This window comes from Anopheles coluzzii, chromosome 2, assembly GCF_943734685.1.
Source record: "Anopheles coluzzii chromosome 2, AcolN3, whole genome shotgun sequence".
Lineage (NCBI taxonomy): Eukaryota > Metazoa > Arthropoda > Insecta > Diptera > Culicidae > Anopheles > Anopheles coluzzii.
In genome coordinates, this window is record NC_064670.1 from 37,516,782 (window position 1) to 37,535,659 (window position 18,878).

An 18,878-nucleotide genomic window follows, 5' to 3' on the forward strand; every position below is an offset into this window, starting at 1 on the left:
GAGAACGGGTAATTTCTTTCAAGAAGTCTAACGCACTGAATAAGAAAGCTTGAGAACGGTTTGAGGAAAATAAATAATGTATTCGATCGTCATCGTTAGCGAAATAAATATCTTAACGGGTGTGCTAGTTACAGCTGGCCGGCGTACGCCTGTTCGTGGGCGTCCATTGATCGTTTCTTCCACGCGGGCGGAGCGTCCCAGTGCACGTGCGGTGCGTGATGATCGATGTGATGGTCGACGTGGTGCACATGGTGCGGTGGCGGATAGTGCACCACCTCGTAGTTGACGATCTTTGGCTTGGCGAACTTGAAGATCATCATTGCACCGGACAGCACCAGCGACAGCAGACCAAGAGTCATGGCCTTCCAGGTCTTGAGGGCGATGAGAGCGAGCGCCATCGGGACCAGGACGGTCGACTTGAACTTGATACCCAGCAGGAAGGGAATCATGACTTTCTTCACAAAACCACGTCCTAAACATGATCAAGAAAAGAAGAAGGGATAAGTTAAGAAAGGAAGAAGGGATAAGGATAAGGAATAAGATGGCAACAAAGTGTAGTGCTGCTGAACAAACCTTCCGCAACGTTTCCTTCCGTCAATGGCACAATCAGATTGTCGGCGAGTCCTCCCTGCAGCAACGTGTCGGGAATGTAAGCGCGAGCCTCCTCGGACTGAAGCACAGCAGGCGGGGTCATTTTGAGGGCGTGGGTCGAGAGGAAGCTGTCGATGCTGTTCAGAAGTCGCACTCCGCCAGCGCTACGTTGCTGCTCGGTGTCTGCGGGCTGTTCCGGCTCCTCCGTACCGGTGCGCACGATCGTGAGCGACTCGGTGATCGGAATCTCGTCCTGCTCGGCCACATTCGCCATCCAGGCGAGGGCCTTCGCTTTGGCACACTTCAGCCCATGCTCACTGGCAAGGCAGGTGCGGTAGATGTCCGTGGCAACTTCGGCGGCCGATCGGGGCAGCGATTGGGTGCCGCCTGCCATCAGCACTAGCGACACCACCGCAAATACGGCGAACGAACGCATTTCTTCGTAGTAGGACTCGACACTCGAACACTTGACAGGGAAACCGATGGCTTGACGAACAGGACAACTACGATCCACGGTCCACGCTGACTGCTTGACACGGCGAGTATGAATAGGTTGGATTTGATTACAATGGATTTTATATCGCGACCGTATGAGCCGCAAGGGGCGGGTGGCCCATCCACCGTCCCGTGTCCAACATGGTCCGGTGATTAATTGTCCCTACTCCGCGGAACATAATCTACCATTTCCATCGCTGCTGCAAACCTGATAAGCCCGACCCCGAGCCGAGGGAGGGGGAAATCGTTTCCAAAACCACTGCCCCGCCCACGGTTTCCCTTTCTCTTTCGGCCGGCATCTCCGCGCATCCCCCAACTGTTCGACGTCGACGTGGGCGGAATGACAGAACAGTCGAAATTTCTTGCACGCACGCACAGCCGGCTACGCCCTGGAACGCATATCAGCCGTACCAGCAGATCTGCTCCCGTCATTGGCATTCTAGCAGTGTGCATGCGAGCGCGGGCAAGGTGGGTCGGTGTTGCCGATACGGAACAGCTTTTTGGCGCTTCCGTAGAAAGCGAGAGTGTGCGATCGAGGAAAAGCGCATTAACGGGGTGGACAATGCGTAGCACGGTGCGCGTATGGTAATACATACGGCGCTATCGAATAACAACCACGACTATGTTCAGCCCCTTGGCCGGAAGAGGCTGGTTGGTGGTGAGAAAAACTGTCAATTATATTTTAGCTGTTACATAAACATTATAATAAAGTGCACGACGGCGATCGAATTGCCATCCAGAAAGTGTTTATGTAATAGATTTTCGTGAGCTAGCTCGAATTAGTGCCAGAATGTCAGTAATAAATTTAGCATAAGCCATCGTATGAAGTAATATTGCTGATGATATGGATTGCGTTATTTGGCCAAAGGATTAAGCGTTCATTTTTTTTGTACATGAATCCATTTGGTGGTATTTTTTGATTAAATTTCCCTTTAAACAAGTAAAATACACCGTATTATAACTCTTTACAACAGCAATAGTATCACAATCAATCTTGTTATATGACATACGGCAAACTGTGATGTGATGAGAGTAAAAATTGAACAGGAAATATGTTTGTTTTTCTTATCAATGCTCCTATTAGCATCCCGGAAAAACTATGGAAAAATGTTCGCATGCATTTATACTAATTAAAATCAATTGTATAGATAGTTGATATACTGACTACTGATTGCTGAAATTTCACAACGCCTTTTTGTTTAAATTTGATTATCAAATAGTGCATGTCTTAAATAGATGGGTTGAATATAGGGCTTGATCCACACAAAAAATAAATACATCAGCGATACAATGAGCAAATGTAAAAAAACGCATGCCCATATTGGTCATAAACATTTCACTTGGATCTACCAATAGCCCAAATTTGAAGGAAACACTTTTGTAAACGCGTTCACAGGCGAATCTCTAGGAACCGTCCATTTCTTCGACATTGTGTTACCGTTCAAAAACACAAGACACGGAGACAATTAACACTATGTCACGTGAACTAAACAATAAGCGCCAAACCAGATAGAAGAGTTTATAGATAGAAGAAAAAAAATCAATATTTATTTCTAAAAAAGTATGTGATGTGATTAGATTGAAAATAAAGTAATATTATGTTCACATATTTAATAAAGTGTGTTCGTATAAATGATACAAAATTTTTGAAAAAAAAAATAGTTGTTGTTTAATTTTGTTTATAGAAAGTTGACCTTTAATTTAATATGACGTGGCAGGTATTTTCCTTAGTATCTCGAAATACATTGTTCTAAAGAAATATGTCAAAATGAGTTTCCAAAAATTTATTCAAATATGACTAATGTGGCTCTACTGGAATGCAAAGTATGTTTACAACTTTATGATCTAATTTGTTTTTTTTTGTGACAAAAAAATGTTTTTTTTGCAGAAATGGTTTGTGTTATCTGTTATGATGGAAAAAGAGACGGTTACAGAAATGTACTTAAATAGTCACTGAAGATTTGTTTTCATTTGTTTGTTCATATTTTGAAAATGGGAAAAAAATAAAACCTAAAAAACCAAAAAGAAATTGCTCAAAAGTGGCATGTTTTTCCGCATCTTTGAGTGCATCATAAAAGTGATTTCATTGGGTAGCTATCATCTTCAATATAGTCTTGAACTTTATATTATAAAATCTCTCCTTAAGGTACAATCTCCTAAAACTTCTTAACAGACTAGAAACCTCAAATCCTCAATCCTTCAATCGTCAAAGGAAAGTTTACGTAACGTGTGAATTGCTATGCACATCTGACAGGAGACCGGATGCAGACAGCGTCGTTTTTCCAGGGTCATGCATGGAAACTAATCGTCTCATCCTTCTCCTTGGAACCTTCGATTGACACATTCCCAACTGGCATGCATAATAAATTATGTATCAATACAATACCAGCAAACTACTGCGATCATGCTTCCAATCCCTAATATCTCGTGGCTGAGTTGCATTCACTGCAACCTACACTGCAACGTGGTGAAAGCATGCAGATTTCATCCAAACAGCTGGCGTGGCGTGTTCAGCACCAGTTACAGCCAAGAATGGCAATAATAACGTTCATAAAGTTCGCTGCTCGAGCTACCATCCGATCGGCTGTCGGTACCGAGGGCCAACTATTGTTGGCGTATGCATCGATCTACATACTCAGTACGCATGGAGACGCGGGAAAACGGTACGAATGACGCCCGTGTGCGCACTTGCCGGCCATTAAAAGCCCCTAAAGCGCGTGTACGTGATCGCCATCGTCGATGCTGGCTGGCCGGAGTGTTTCGTCGTTTGCAAACACCGCAAGTGCTGTGATAACGGATCCGTTCGGGGCCGGTCACGATCGGGCCGGCTCGGTTTGGAAGGTCGTATAAAAGCGCTTGACAGTGAAATTTCCCCAATCACACCTGACAGCTCGCTCGTTGTAGTCACATCGGTGCAGTGCACTCCCTAACTTGGACGCTTGGACACATCAGACATAGTTGAACGAAAAACAGCAGAAACAATGGCATTTCGGTATCTAGCGATCGTAGCGAGCGTTCTGCTGGCCTCCAGTCTGGCGGCAGCCAGCCCAGCTAACAAGCCAGCCTTCTGGAAGGGAACCCCAATGGATGGCATGGTGGAGGAGATGCGTTCGCTGTGCAGCTCCGAGAACGATTCCGTTGCCTGCACCAAGTTCAAGATCATGAACTTCCTCGATACGGTTTTCAAGAAGGACAACTTCCAGGTAGGTTCTGAATTAGATGCTTTAAAAGAGTAAACATAGCTTACCAATTTGCTTTCACTTTTCAACAGATCTCCGATGATGTTGAGGTACGCAGCAATGGTGCGCTCGTGAGCGAAGGCCGTGCACCGACGGGACTGGTGGAGCAGATCGAGAACTACGTGCGCAGCCACGACGTTACCTTCAAGATGCCGATCGCCGGTGCCCGCGTCACCGTGTCTCCGCGCAATCTCGAGCAGGATGAGCTGAATGTGACGTTCAACTTCCCCGCCGGCAGCGGCCGTGGCATTGAGGCACGCAAATCGAAGCTGAAGAAGATCGTCATTCCGATCATGGTGTTCATCCTGCTGAAGGCTATGACGCTCATCCCGATGGCTCTCGGTGTCCTTGGTCTGAAGGCGTGGAACTCGCTCCAGCTGTCGTTCTTCTCGTTCGTCGTGTCGGTCGGTCTCGCTATCTTCCAGCTTTGCAAAAAGGTACGTTGGGGCAAAATACGTTTGTTGCGCAGTCTGTTCGTTTGTTAATACTGTTGGTATCATCTTGTCTCCCCACAGCTGGCCGCCGATAGCCACCATCCGCACATTGCCGCCCACGGACCGTGGGATGCGGGCCGATCCTTCGTGCAACCTACCTTCGATGGTCAGGATATTGCGTACAGTGCTCACGCTTAGACCTACAACGGAAAAAACGGACCGGATCGAAACACGCACTCCTTTCCTCCGAAAGAAAGGGGACAAATAATTTATTTAACTTATTTGTAACGAATGTACACGAGAAGACTTTGCAAAGGCACTATGCTTTATGCGCTCAATAAACGAAACCCAAATCGAAACGAAACAACCCACAGAATTATTGATTGATGTGGTAGCATTTTATTTCCTTGCTCGATGGTAATGTTAAGCTGAACACACTATTTACGCTAGTGGAAATAACTTTCTCTCTTTACGCACAAACTACGCGAATCCACATGCTGGTGGATGGGCTTCAAATTCGTGTCCACAGGTGTGAAGGTCCGGTATCGATCAGCAATTTCACTTCCGATTTGAGTGCGCGCAGTTGCCGTGTCGTGTGCCATTCCGGGTCGCTTAAGCATGGCAAACACGTAGCCCACCAGGCGTCTCCATGTTATTGTTCGTTGTTTTCGTTTCTGCATGATGTGGAGAAAATGGGTACGCATTGGGCCGCGCGATTTGATTGTATCGTTTCCGTTTCGATGAATAGCGGTGTGGCTTCTAATTTCTATTTTGCCAAAACCAGGTAGACATGCGTTAGGAGTGCCAGAGAATGTCTGCAGTTATTTCTTTTCCACGTTGGTAGAAAACCATTTTCGAGGTTAATGAGACGCACTGCTGCTACGTGTTCATCGGTTTATCGTTTATGCCTGATGACCCATTTTGTACTTCGAATGTTTGTTACAAATGAGACATTGCTCAGCATATGCATGTTGCTACTGTTACAATGGTAGGCAGGGTAGTATTATGGTTGATGTTAGACCAGTTGTAACGATGAAAGTGTAGCCTTATATGAATGACTTTGATGTAGATTTGTTCGTAATTGGTATAATTCCAAATATGTAGAGTTTTTTTTGTCATAACAGATAATGTGATAGCTTTTAGTAAGCCCCCCAAGAGCGTTAGAACTTTTGGAGTCAAACGATTCGGCTTTCTTCTTCTATCAAAAAGGAACATTTCTAAGTGCAAGCGCGGTTACTATGAGGCTCGATTGCGGGCATGTTGTTACTAATGGATTTAATAATACTTCCACCAGTGTGGCTGCAACAGCATTACATACTAACCTCGCACTGGGCTGGGGATTTTTTTAGCCATTTAACATTCTTCTGCACAATTTTGGTGTTACAGCTAAGTCAAGCCGGATAAGCTTTGTTCTTAAAATTCTACACATTTCTAACAAACAGTAAATTCTTAGCATGTTCTACTACTTCTTTGGCACTATAAATTTTGTAGCAAAGATGACTAGATACAGTTTTCATTATCTTGATCTTCTTCGTTTTTTTAGGGTAATAAGCGTAGAAGGTTTAGCCTTTTCTTAGTATTTTATGGTTTTGATTATTTGTTTTTTTTTATTCACATTATCAGATAAATCTTTCTTAGTCACTTATGGTTTTGTATTATTTGTTTTTTTTCACCACATTATCAGACAAATAGAACACGCCATGAAGAGGAACTACTCTTCTCAAGAAGAGAACCTACTCAAGGCCTCCCTGTACACCACTAAGAAGCTGGGCTTTCAGTTACTTATTGATAACCATTAGCAGGATAGTCAGTCCTACGTATGGGGACACGATCCATTCGGGGCTTGAACCCTTGACGAGCATGTTGTTAAGTCGTACGACTATACCACGAGACCAAAGGGATCTAGAGACGGAAATTGTTTTAAATAAAAAATGATTTCATAAACCCGGGAGTAGCTTTAAATCTTTCCAAAATGTAGTACAACGCAGTACTACACGCAATTTAATATTTTTTCTCAAACCAAATTGAATATCTCTTATTTAAGACATGATTTTTAATATAAAAGCTACAACAGTTACCAATATATGCTGAACCATTTCATATACTTGCTTTTATTGCTAACACATCTTCTGGATAGCAAAAGTGGATAAATGACCTTTAACAAGAGAAGAAGCACAACTCTCTGTCCATAAGTTTCCGAAGGAAACAAATGCAAACACTTTCATTTTCACCCTTTTTTACGATTATGGTAATAGTCCAAACTGTGCCCGCCTAATTTACAGCCGAACCAAAACGCAGCATTTTACTGATTCGTGTCCGCTGTGCTACTTCCGCCTCGTCGCGTAACCGTAATAACAAACACGGCCGAAATCAACGACTTCACGTCGACATCCTGCTTGCACTTGCCGAGCATTCCCATGCGTTGGGATGTAATAAAAGAGGACAAGACATACAGCACCGAAATATTGCAGCCCAAAACTACTTGGCAGGCATTAAAACATGACCATCGAAAAGCGATTGCACAAACAACGGCCCCAATGGCGGGTTAGGTGGGTGGGTGGGTGGTTAGGTTGGGAAAGTGGTAGCATGCATTCCAAATGAAAACAAAAAGATAATAAATCGGAGCGCGTGACCCAAGCGGAAGTGACCGGGTTGATTTGCAGACCACCGACCAGCGGGTATGGAATTTGATGGCGCTTACGCTATCATAGTAGGCAAGCACAAAATTCCCGCACTCAGGAAGTGCCTGTGTGTGTGTATATACGCGTGCTTGTGCTATGCTCAGCGAACGAGGTAAGGCTACGCAAGCTTGGGTCAGCTGGCAAAGTGTTAGCTGCTTTAGCACGGGCGTGCGAAGAAGCGTTCGGAGAGAAAGTGATCATTCTTGAGCGTAGCTGCGTGGCCATCGCGAACAAGTAGGCCTCCGAACAGTGGCCGGGAATTGCGGTCGAAATTCTTCCCTTCCCCAATCGAGTGTGAGCGCGCTTGAGCGGGACGGGAACGACTGCGCGCCTGTCATGCATACATAATCGTGTCATCGTCTTCAGCTTTTCGCCGTTCGGCCCCACAGTACCATATCGACGAAATGGAGCATTGGCTGAAAATCGAAATCCCACTACCCACATCCTAGGGTGGGTGTAATGCTGGCCCGCTTTTTTGTTGCTGTATTTTGTTGCCTTTGATTGCATCTCACTCGCACCGTACTCCACCCAAGGGTATACGTATGTGGTGACAATCGTACGTAGCCGTATCGAACGCTTGGTCGATTGGGTGTTGCGCGACCAAAAACGGCCAAAGCTCGCCAGTTTGCTTATTTGGTGACGCGCTGTACCGTAGTGCGGCCGCATTCGACGTGCCAACCCGGTCGATCCACACGCCAGCAAGCCGAACTGCCAGCGAAGCAGCGAGACCGAACCAGGGGGTCGTTGGAAAGTCTCGTCTGCGCGTCGGCGGGTGTATAAAACAGTGGTGTCGTTCCAAATACCCTATCATTAGCCTTCCGTCATTTGCTTAATCAACATACCACCGCACCGCACCCAGGACACTGAGTGTCGAGCGACTAAGAGAGAGAGAGTGTGTGTGTGTGAGAGCACGATACAGTGTCTGTGTGAGTGAGTGCGAGAGCGTGTGCGTGCGTGCAGTGCGTTAGTTATCCTAATCGCGGGTTGAATCCTTGCGCTTCTTTCGTTTAGACAAAATGATGCCGACTCGAACCCGTTCGCTGGTGTTGGTGGTTGTGGTGGCGCTGGTTGCGGGTGTCGCCTCCGGTGCCTCGATCGCGTCCAATCTGGTCGAGGAGGAGCGACCAAGGATCGCGTCCAGCGAGGAGCTGCTGTCGTCGATCGTGAACGAGTGCTTCGACGGTGCCTCGGTCATGGGCTGCCTGAAGGGCAAGGTGCTGCTCTACCTGGACGGTATGCTGGGACTGCGCGAAGAGGAGGCACGCGCCTTCGAGGAGCGTAATGTGGATGAGGTGATCTTCGACCGCGTCGGACGTGTGCTGGCCACCCACGAGTTCCGCGTTCAGCTGCCGGAAGATACCGTCGTCAGCTACCGCGCCGATAAGGGTTTGGACATTGACGTGGTGCCGGCGGGTCTCGCTACCGGTGAGTATTGCGCTAATGCAGACACACACACACACACACATTTTACACCTCGCCTACACTCGGATATGGTACTAACCCAATGCCCCCCCTCCCCCATACACTCCGATCCCATCCGTTTGTTCGGTGTGTCTCTCGCTCCAACAGAAGCGGCCCGTGGTCACTTACTGAAGAAGAAACTACTGCTTCCAGTGTTGCTGCTGCTGAAGCTGAAGATGAAGGCGCTGATGCCGATCTTCCTCGGGCTGATCGGGCTGAAGGCGATGAAGGCGCTCATCCTGTCCAAGCTGGCGATCACGCTGGTGCTCGGCTTCCTAGTTGCCCAGCTGGTGAAGAAGTCCGGCCTGGGCATGCCCATGTCGATGATGCCCATGATGATGCCCCAGGCCCCGGCTGCTGAGTATGGTGCACCGGTGCCTGCTACCTCTACGCCGGCCTCCAGCTACGAACCATCGTCCTGGGACTCCTCCTCCGGCCCGTACTCGCGCCACTGGGAGCCGTCGACTTCCGGTTCGTCGCACAACCTCGCCTACAGCTCGTACTATCCCAGCTCGAGCGGTTCCAGCTCGTACACGGCGTACAACGCTGGATCCAGCAGCTCCTCGGCCGTTGGTTCCGGTAGCTCTTCCTCTTCCTCCTCTCCCTCGTCCGGAGCTTCATCGTCATCCTCGTCGTCGTCGAATGCAGCGCACGCTTACTAGAAAGCGTACCGCCCCGCACCAGTCACGTAGACCCGTACACCAAAGCGAAGACGCAAACGTAGGATAGCCTCCCCACCGGGAGTCGTACTTCGAGCCATTTTTTTCTTTCTTCTAAGTCAACAGCGACTCAAAAAGTGAAACAACCTTACCTGGAAGGTTTCGAACGAACAGTGGTACCGTCCAATGGTCCATCGCCACTATCCCGTGATTGGACGACCGTATTCCAATCAGTTACTATCGGAGGAACTGTGGCGATGGTTGTTGACGAAGGGTCCACCAAATTTGAGTAAATTCTGTGAACGCTGGTTGGCCTGTGGGAGGGTTCATAGCTTAAGCCCTTTTCGTTTTCTTTCCCATCCCTGCGACCTATTTATTGTCTCCTAATGCGAAACGTTATTTATTGAATGAGGAAATAATAATAAACAAATCGACGAAAATCTATCAAATCGAAACTCTGATAAGATATTGCATAAATAATGGTTTTTGATTATCGTATTCTACTTTATTTTGTTCTTTTGAATTGCATAGAGCGAAAAGTTGAGGTAAGTACAATGTGGAAAAGGATTTGTAAATAGTACTGAAGGAAAGCAATATTTGAAAGAAAATAATCAAAAACAATAAACAAAATAAAATGAACAAAATAAACAATAAAATAAACAAAATTATCAAAATGTACAATTACGCTGAAAACATGTATTGATTTATTTATTTAATAATTTATTACATTACATTTTCAATATGGGTGCCAGGTTATTTCACCGCTAACAGATACACAATTTATGTTGTTAATACAATTTTATGTTTTTTTTTTAATATGACATTACCTAAAAAATACCATAACACAATATTTGGTAAAGAAAAACTGATAATGTAAATATATATTTGTATTTACGTTTGAAATTTATGCAATGTATGTGTTACGAAACAGTACGAACTAATACAAAAATTTGGTTTGATTGTTAAGATTAAAAATGTGGTCAATTTCTAAAGATATGAAGATAATACTTGTTTAAAGTAATATTTATTTTTGCAATAATAAAGTTTTATCCTGTATACTCTACCTTTTACAATTATATTTTTTCCAAAATATTAGACTTTTTTCTTACTTTAATTTCAAAACAATTAAAAGTGGTTCTCTTAAAGATGTTAATCTTATTTCTTTTTTATACGTATAATAATTTAATGATTACACAATAAGAATGTGATTATGGTTTTCATGAAGCGTACCCATTGTGCGTTCGTAACGCTAGGTAACGCTTTATAGCGAAGACACACACCCATCGTTTTTAGACTGCTCTAAAAAGTCAAGCGCTTCACCACGACGAATAAATCTCGATGAACGTTTAAATTTTTCAACCAAGTCGTTGCATTCCCATTTCATTTGTGTTAAATGTTTTTTACAATTAATGTTGTACCATAAAGTTCATTGAATATGCTTTAATGATTTAATACGATCAACAGATCTCACACGATCATTATACTATTTGGTCTGACTATTAAATCTCCGTCCAGATATACATGAAAGAAATATGATTTCACTCATAAAAACTAGTTTCATGTAATAAATACTATACAACGATTTATTAGTCACTAATGGTGGCTGCGATGTGCCCACACGTACGGCCACGATCAACTACGCCTCGACAAACTACCTTCCACTTTATATGGCGCAACGTCTGTCGGACGGCTAAGCTGAACGATGACGTACAGAGCGGACGACTCCGACACCATTCCATCAGGTGGCCGGTGCAAACGAAATCGAAAGTGATTTAATAGTTCATTATTCATCCGTTGCTTTTTCACTGACACACACACACAGATCTAGCCACCCACCTCACCGTAAGGGAGTGTGAAAGGTGGGCAACCGTGCGCGCACCGGACACGTCCACACTTCCTTCCTTCCTTGGTAAGGTGTCCGTCTACCAGGCCGCCGTGGCATCAGTTCATTTGCAACTCGTACTTTTTTTTCTGTTTGTTTGCTGTTGTTCTTATTACTTTTACTCCTTCTTCTCTACCGCTTCCTTGTTCGCCCTCACAGACAATTCGCGCGAGCTCTAACGCGGCCGATGATTTATTGTTTGCCTACCGGGCTTAATGATGATGTTTATTCCATCACTTATCCTCTCGTTGACTTCTCGTCGGTCGCCCTCGCCCTTGCGTCGGGTGGGGTGGGTCGCGTTCGGTAGACCTTCAAGATTGCAGGTGATGCTTTTATCAGTGGTGGTAAGTGACAAAACAGGATTTACATTACTTTACAAGTGAAGCAAGCAATCTAAAATAACATATAATTTTGTCGTGCTTTTGTTGATAAGTTTTGAAATGTTATACATGGTTTAATAAAGCGCAATATTAGCTATCTTGGAAGGAATGTTACGCATATTGCATCAATTTCAATGCTAACTTTTCTGGTTAAAGTGTAAATGTATTGAAGTTTTATTTTCTATATAGGTGCGCATATAGTTTATATATAAAGAAAAACAAATTAATTTAAGTATAGAAGGTACAAAAGGTACGTATTCGCTCAACATCAGTTCAAGGAAAAACAACAACAAATAAATGATACCAAGGAATGCGGAATTCGTTTTGTTTGGCATGCCGAGAGGAAATTATGCATCGTAACGCGTAACGCCTAACGCTTCGTTGCTCCGCTGATTCGTAATTAACCGATGGTCTCTTACGCGACCGGCACTCGCAGTCTTCGGATCAACGAACGGTTACGTAAAACATTCCGTGCTTTTCACCCATCACCATGGTGAGTCCACACAACAGCGACGTTAGTGTGGTGTTGGCTGAGGCAGCAAACGATCTTAGATACGCCTTGCTGTACGCAGTAACATTAGTTGATGACCTGTCCGTTGGCTGAATTTGCGAAGAAAGCATCACTGACAAATGTCAGGGGAAATCCATAAACAGAGGTAACAAACACTGTCCAAAACGACACATTTTCTATGGGATGCGAATAAAAGATGAATGTTTCTTCAAAAAAAATCGAATCTCTACGAAGCTGGCATACATACACTCACACCTCTTTGGCGAATTGTCCACCTCTATAACTGAAGCCACAGTGAGTGCTACGGGGTGACACGCCGTTGATCAGGAAGTGTTGCATGAAGCTAACTATAATTACACCCATTTCCAGTGCCGGGGCAAGGTGCATTCAACCTGCATTGCAACGGCGTTTGTTTGCGCGTAATTTGTCTCTATTGATTGGTGGATTGGAGTTTCCTGCACTAGGCTAGGTGCGTGGTATCTCCGTACGCTCTCTGTCTGCGTGAGCGTTTGTATGTGCTTAGTTTTTAGTGCTATTTAAGAGGACTTAAATGGTAGCCATTATCGTTACATCAGCCCTTCCTCGGGAAGGGAGTTTGTCGCATCGCACCCCTTACGCCAAGCCAAGCTCAATCGATCGCAAAAGCACCAAAAGGGTTCTGGGGAAGCTTTCACTGTTGCTATGGCACCGATCCGGTAATGGGATGCATTCAATTGCCGAAATAAACATTCCGCCCCAATCGGAAGGAAGGATGTTATGGCTTCGCATTTACATCCGCCGCCAGTGACGGTGTGCCTGCCGATGCACGGCAGCACGGCCGGAACGCGACTGAATGATTGGAATTTCAAATCCAGCCACTGCATGACAATGCCCGAGGATGGTGCAACAAATCGAATCCACAGACAATTTTTCGTATTGGTTCAGTTTTGAGGGATTTTGATGAAACCAATGCAGGGAAAAATGGTTGTTACAATTTGCGTCAACACATAAACCTAGCTATTTTACTTTACTATATCCTTGGAAGTGGAGAGAGAAAAAAACCAAAAACTATAGCTTAACGCTGATCACCATTTTTCGTCTGATCTATACATATCAACTGACTAATGTACAATGCTCGAATCAATGGTACGTTCAATCAAAAAGCGATCTATAATTCATACGTCGCAAGCCGCCCACGGTACGTACGATCGGTTACTGATTGTGGGCCTTCTGCTGCTTTACTAACTAGCGGACCGTGCAAAGAGAAAGACCCAAAACTGACGTTAGCTGGGTACAAGATCCTTCTCCTGCTACCACTGCCGCCGCCCGATCCCTCTGCGAACGCTTCCGACATTGGCAAGGCGCTTGTTTCTTGATCCCTTTTGCGTCCCTTAGGTCAGTGATTTGCGAGTCAAAACTGGGGCCACCAAAGTAACCTCCCGCTTCTTTTGATCCTGCTGATCGGGCGCGATTCATGGTCATGGAGCAGCCGGATGTCATCTAGCGAAAAGGGAGAGATAAATAAGTAGTCCTTGTTGCATATTTCTTACTACGGCGGCACCAGATGCAGAACGTCGCCGGGCATGAAAAGGAGTCGCTCGATAGAAAGCAGCCCAACAAAAGTGGCCGACCGATGCACCGGTTTGAGGGTGTTCGCGAATGCTCTTTAAACCGCTTTAACGGTGTTTTGTATCGGTCGCTTGATTTACCGGCCAATTCGTGGCCGCAGTCGACCCCGGTCCGATGAACTTTGGTGCGTTCGAAATTGTTTGCTTTCGCTCAAAGTTTAACGACACCGTGGGCCAAATTTATGCTCCCGGTGTTAGGTGTCGGCAGGGAACTGGGTGACCAATGGGACAAACAAGCAACAAAAAAAAAAACGAAAACAGCCGACCCAAGAAATCCGTAAGCGGTGGTGCAGGGCATCGAATGCAAGTTTGCAAAAAAAAAAGAAAAGAAAAATAACGCACCGCGCGTTTCCTGCACCCGCGAAGAAGGCGGCATGCCGGTACCATTATGTTGTGATTAGAATAAAGCTTCTGCACCTGAAGGGAAGGGTGTTTCCGATGCATTTTGTACACTTTGCTGTGGCGGTCGCCGAGTGTGGCCGATCGCGGTTTGGACCGACCGCACGAATGGGAATGGAAATTCCAGGGAAGACCCGTAACCTGATCCGTCACTGCACCCAACGTTCCCAGGAGGTCCGATTGGATGGGACCGGTGCAACGCAACGGGTCACGCTCCTCCTAGTACGGGATGTTTTTTGTGAGGTTGTTTTTTGAAACTCTGGTGAATGACTGGTTCTGGAACGGGCCGAACTGCTGATGGTGGCAAACGCCAAAAATACTACGAAACCCCTTCCGCAAGGGGGCATTGTATCGACTCCCGGGGTGGTTAATTCATTCGCCATCGTGAAGGGTAAGGCGAAGCCGGACGAGGTTGTGCGATTGGCGTTGGGGTGAGTGTCGAGCAAATTAAACACGCGTTCCGTGGAATAAACAGTATCGGATTGGTTTTCTGTTTACATTTGCATAAAACCGTTGATATGCTTTGCTGTGGGTTTTTTTGGTTTTATTGGCTGCATGCCTGGGAGCATTGGTGAATGAAGGCGCTATTGCTGGTGTAATTGTAATGGTGGCGGTTTTGTCGATTATGCGTTTGTAGCATACTTTGCAGAGATGAACGTTGGCTGCAGTATTTTTATTTCATTTCATACAATAACAAAGAAACCATTGTCATGATGCTGGGTACATTGATTAGAAGATGTGTTTTTGTGCACGTACCCGTAAACATGTAAATCAAAATGTTGATACTTTTCCAGATATTCATATGATTTATATCAAATTTACAATCAACCCGCACAATGTGTTGATCGATGATACAAACCTCTTCAGTACAGCACTTCATCCATAGTACCAACGAAACTGTGTGTATACTGGCCATAATCGCACCATAAGCACGGCAAGAAGCGAAGAGCTAACGAAAAGCCGCGATACCGAAATACCCAAAGTCGGAGTCCTTCAATCACTGCTAAACTCTTCATTACCAAACAATGTTGTTTTGCTTGTGCGAGCTTGCTACCTGCGCACGGTCATGTAAAAGGCACTCAGGCATCGCGGCGGCACAGAGCCAGAAAGCAAATGAAACGTTTAAAAAATAACAATCCATCCATCCAGCCTGCAGTTAGCTCGGCGTCCCGGGTGCCTTGTCTTGTGCAGAGCAGCGTTTGGAAGATTCCAGCCGTACAATACGGGATGTCGAATGTCCCATTTTCTGTGCTGGTACCCGATAAGGCTCGACCCGGGCGGTTTGGTGTGCGATTGTGTATCGCCATGGCCAATGGGTAATGGTAAGAAGAAATGGTTTCAGCGGTGGCAGCGGTAGTGACCGCTGGTGGATGTATGTTGAGCACGAGCTAAACACACGACTGCCAAAATATTGACAAAAATTGTAAGGGTTTTTTGGTGTGTGTGTTGGTTTGTTACTGACCGGTCTTGCCCGCGTGCGCCTTCTTTAGGGAAGCTAGCCGCGCCCAATATGGATACGGGCGGGTCCATTTTCGGCCTCGGGATCCTTCTACGGTGGCATCGATGCATATCGCGTTGAGCATTTGGATCGACGCGAAAGGGAACGAGATGACTTAAAGGTCTGCCGCGCGAAAGGGAACTGCTTGGCAGCTGGTCTGTGGTTTGGCGAGCGGGCTGACAAGTGTTTTGTTTGTGTTAGAGATTATCCTTGAGTGGCAGCACTTGCTGGATGGATTTGCAGTGCAACAGGGTCCCAGAGACGCCTCGAGCTTTGAGCCTGCAAATCCGACACGGGCAGATTGTCTGTAGAAGCCAATAGGTTTATTTCTGTCTGTACACTAATTTTACAAAGTGAATGATAGAAGTAGAAAAGTGTTGTGATGATGTTTGAATGCATTTGAAAATTACTCGCAAACTCATATAAAAAATAAATGATGTTCTACACAATCGAGTACACAATATTCGGTCGCACATCGCCAACGAACTCTCAAATTCACAGCAAAAAAAGATCGTCCATAAGAATAGATTGCACATGGCCCTTTGCTATCTTCGGTGATCGCTGGTACTGGACAGTGTGTGTGTGTGTGTGTGCGGGTGCGGCTTCACCTTTTGAAGACCATATTTGAACGTGCTGTCGCCTGCAGAAAGGGCTGCATTTGCCATACCATCATCGCCCGCTCATGCTTCACACAAATGCGTCGCGCAGCCGAATTCTTTCCGTGCGGGTTTCGGGGGCGATTGTTTTCTGCAAAACCGGGGGCTCGAAGTTTCTAACCGAAACGCGAAACCGCGACAAAGTGCACCCGCGACGGATCATTTTTGGGGCGGCATTTGACGAGATGATGATGTTATTGTGTTTGCCGCTAACTGTGCGCTTGGGCCAAAAGGCACGGGACCCAACTAGGGGTGCACATAAATCTGCACATTTTTGGGATATACTCAGAATTTGCTCTCCGTCTCAGGTTGTGGTCTTCCCGACTGCCATACCACTGGCTGGCCGCTCGTCGGATGATGTGGGCCTCGGCTCGGTAGTCAGGATGATCATTGGAATGGATGGTTTGGGGATCTCGATCTTTCCTAATCGGTTTTTATTTAAATTGATAACTCGTGCTCATAATTGCGCATGCCGCATACCGAATTGCATCGCGACCGGAGACTATGGGCAATGCAGGAGAGTTGTGTCTGGGATTTATTTTCCCTAGAATTTGTGTTGCTCCAAATCGATCGTACTCAAATCATCCCGTTTACGGTATCGCAACCGTTACATGGGCCGTCTCGTGTAGCTCGGTGGTCACGGTATTTCATCGGAAGCCATCTTCAGCAGCCCTCCACCTTCCGTTTCGATGTGTAGAGGGTCCGTTCGTTTTGATGCAACTTAAAAAAAAACACACACACACACACATACACACATACATGATGAAATGTAAAATGCATATGAAAAAAGCGACCCTGCTCTCCGCTTTGTGCTGAACGGTTGCAATATTTCTTATTCAAATTCCGATCCACCGTGGATGGCGACTGATCCCCACGAAAAATATACATAATTAGCCATAAAGATGAGGAGAAGGAATGATAGCAACGCTTGACATCCACCATTTTCGGACCCGAAATCGGTTTCAGGAAAATCGGGAATTAGCCCTACGAATTATATCTCGAGAATTATACAAATCAATCAATTGTCTGATTCACATACGACGCAACCTACCGTCCAACAGCAGCAGCAACAGCAGCAGCAGCATCAGCAGCCGCATCAGCAGCAGCATAATTATGTGCACGGTTTCAGTGGGGCGGAAATAGTTTTGAGTCGATTAGTTCGATGCATTTCTTGTCAGTGAAACGGTTTAAAAAATCATAATAAAAAGACGGCATCGATTTCTTATGCTTCTCACGCCTTTCCCGATGCGATGTATTTTTTGTTGTTGTGATCTTGCGAGCTGAAAACGCTTCCAAAAACACTTCCACGAATTTTTTCGGCTAAATTATGTACGCTTGTCAATCGATCAATTACAGCCATTCAGTCCGAGTGTGTAATTTGCAAATATACCGTTCAATTATAAGATTATCGAGCGCGCTTTGGTGGGCTAAGGCGGGTAGAATAACATTTTGGAGGCACAAATGATGTATTTTGAGGGGAGTCGAAGAAGATGTTAGTTAAAGTGTACTGATGGTTGTTATTCATTTGGTGGAATCACATGGAAATTGTATATTTATCATTGACCAGTAGCATTTCATGTTGGCAAAAGGGTGGACTCGGTGATGGTTGGTATGAGTCATTGATTTCACCATTTTATGTTTGTTACACTTACACTCATACCCTCTTATTCTTAAGAATTTAAAAATGGTTCAATTAGCGTTCAACATATTTTAGATACAGCCAGTATAAGCTTTCTTTTTATATTATTCGAACTGGATTTTCGTTTGTTATTGGATGTAGCAGTCATAGTTGGTGCAAGTCTATTTAATGAACATAATTTAAAAAAGACCACTACTTGAAATAGCAAGCCCATACCGTGACTATACTGACTAAAACTAACTGCGCAGCAAAAACAAAAACGCTATCTAACGAACTATTCGATCGCTTACGATTCTCAGAACCATTCCCAGGAATGATTCTAGACGCTTTCGCGCGGGTAAAAACTGTCAACAAATGGGAAGCACAAATAAATATTTATCGACGGCTCGGCCAGCTCGACAGACCGGAGGGCCCACATTTCGACGTTGTCATAAGCACGGAACAGACACGGAGCAGCAGCGCGGTATCGTTGCCGGCCTGACAGCATCTGATTCGAGCCCATTGATTTACGACCGGGCACTGCGATCACGAGCGATCGGGCGAACCTCACCCGCATTGCGAACGATACGTCGGCCAAAGTGCGTCTCCCTTCCCCAGAGGTTCACATGTCCCTTGTCTCAGCGAAGCCTTAATTAACCGTACAAACCGTACAAATGCATCCTGCAACACTCGTAGCTGCAAGTGTGTAAGCCTGGTAGCACGTTTGCTTAACGGCTAATGGAGAGATTGGGGGGCAGGAGAGGGAG

At 45.5% G+C, this 18,878-nt stretch overlaps 3 protein-coding genes across 5 annotated transcripts; 2 read left to right on the forward strand and 1 right to left on the reverse strand.

Moving 5' to 3' along the window:
• Nucleotides 1-59: 59 nt before the first annotated feature.
• Nucleotides 60-1,191, reverse strand: LOC120951667 (uncharacterized). Its single transcript, XM_040370483.2, has 2 exons — nucleotides 574-1,191; nucleotides 60-472 (listed from the first exon to the last, which is right to left on the reverse strand). The coding sequence occupies exons 1-2, from the start codon at nucleotides 1,025-1,027 to the stop codon at nucleotides 129-131; spliced, it is 798 nt and encodes a 265-aa protein (XP_040226417.2). The 5' UTR covers nucleotides 1,028-1,191; the 3' UTR covers nucleotides 60-128.
• A 2,750-nt stretch (nucleotides 1,192-3,941) lies between these two features.
• On the forward strand, nucleotides 3,942-5,126 carry LOC120953334 (uncharacterized). The gene is made up of 3 exons (XM_040373165.2): nucleotides 3,942-4,289; nucleotides 4,358-4,762; nucleotides 4,841-5,126. Exons 1-3 carry the CDS (start codon nucleotides 4,068-4,070, stop codon nucleotides 4,955-4,957), a joined length of 744 nt encoding a protein of 247 aa, XP_040229099.2. The 5' UTR covers nucleotides 3,942-4,067; the 3' UTR covers nucleotides 4,958-5,126.
• Nucleotides 5,127-8,110: 2,984 nt separating this feature from the next.
• On the forward strand, nucleotides 8,111-10,015 carry LOC120952856 (uncharacterized). Of its 3 annotated transcripts, none has more exons than XM_040372399.2 (3): nucleotides 8,111-8,370; nucleotides 8,452-8,865; nucleotides 9,010-10,015. In XM_040372399.2, exons 2-3 carry the CDS (start codon nucleotides 8,457-8,459, stop codon nucleotides 9,561-9,563), a joined length of 963 nt encoding a protein of 320 aa, XP_040228333.2. In that variant the 5' UTR covers nucleotides 8,111-8,370; nucleotides 8,452-8,456; the 3' UTR covers nucleotides 9,564-10,015. The 3 variants fall into 3 exon arrangements, with proteins under 3 accessions (XP_040228333.2, XP_040228334.2, XP_040228335.2); XM_040372400.2 differs by having other exon boundaries at nucleotides 8,111-8,366; XM_040372401.2 differs by having other exon boundaries at nucleotides 8,111-8,865; nucleotides 9,055-10,015.
• Nucleotides 10,016-18,878: the final 8,863 nt, after the last annotated feature.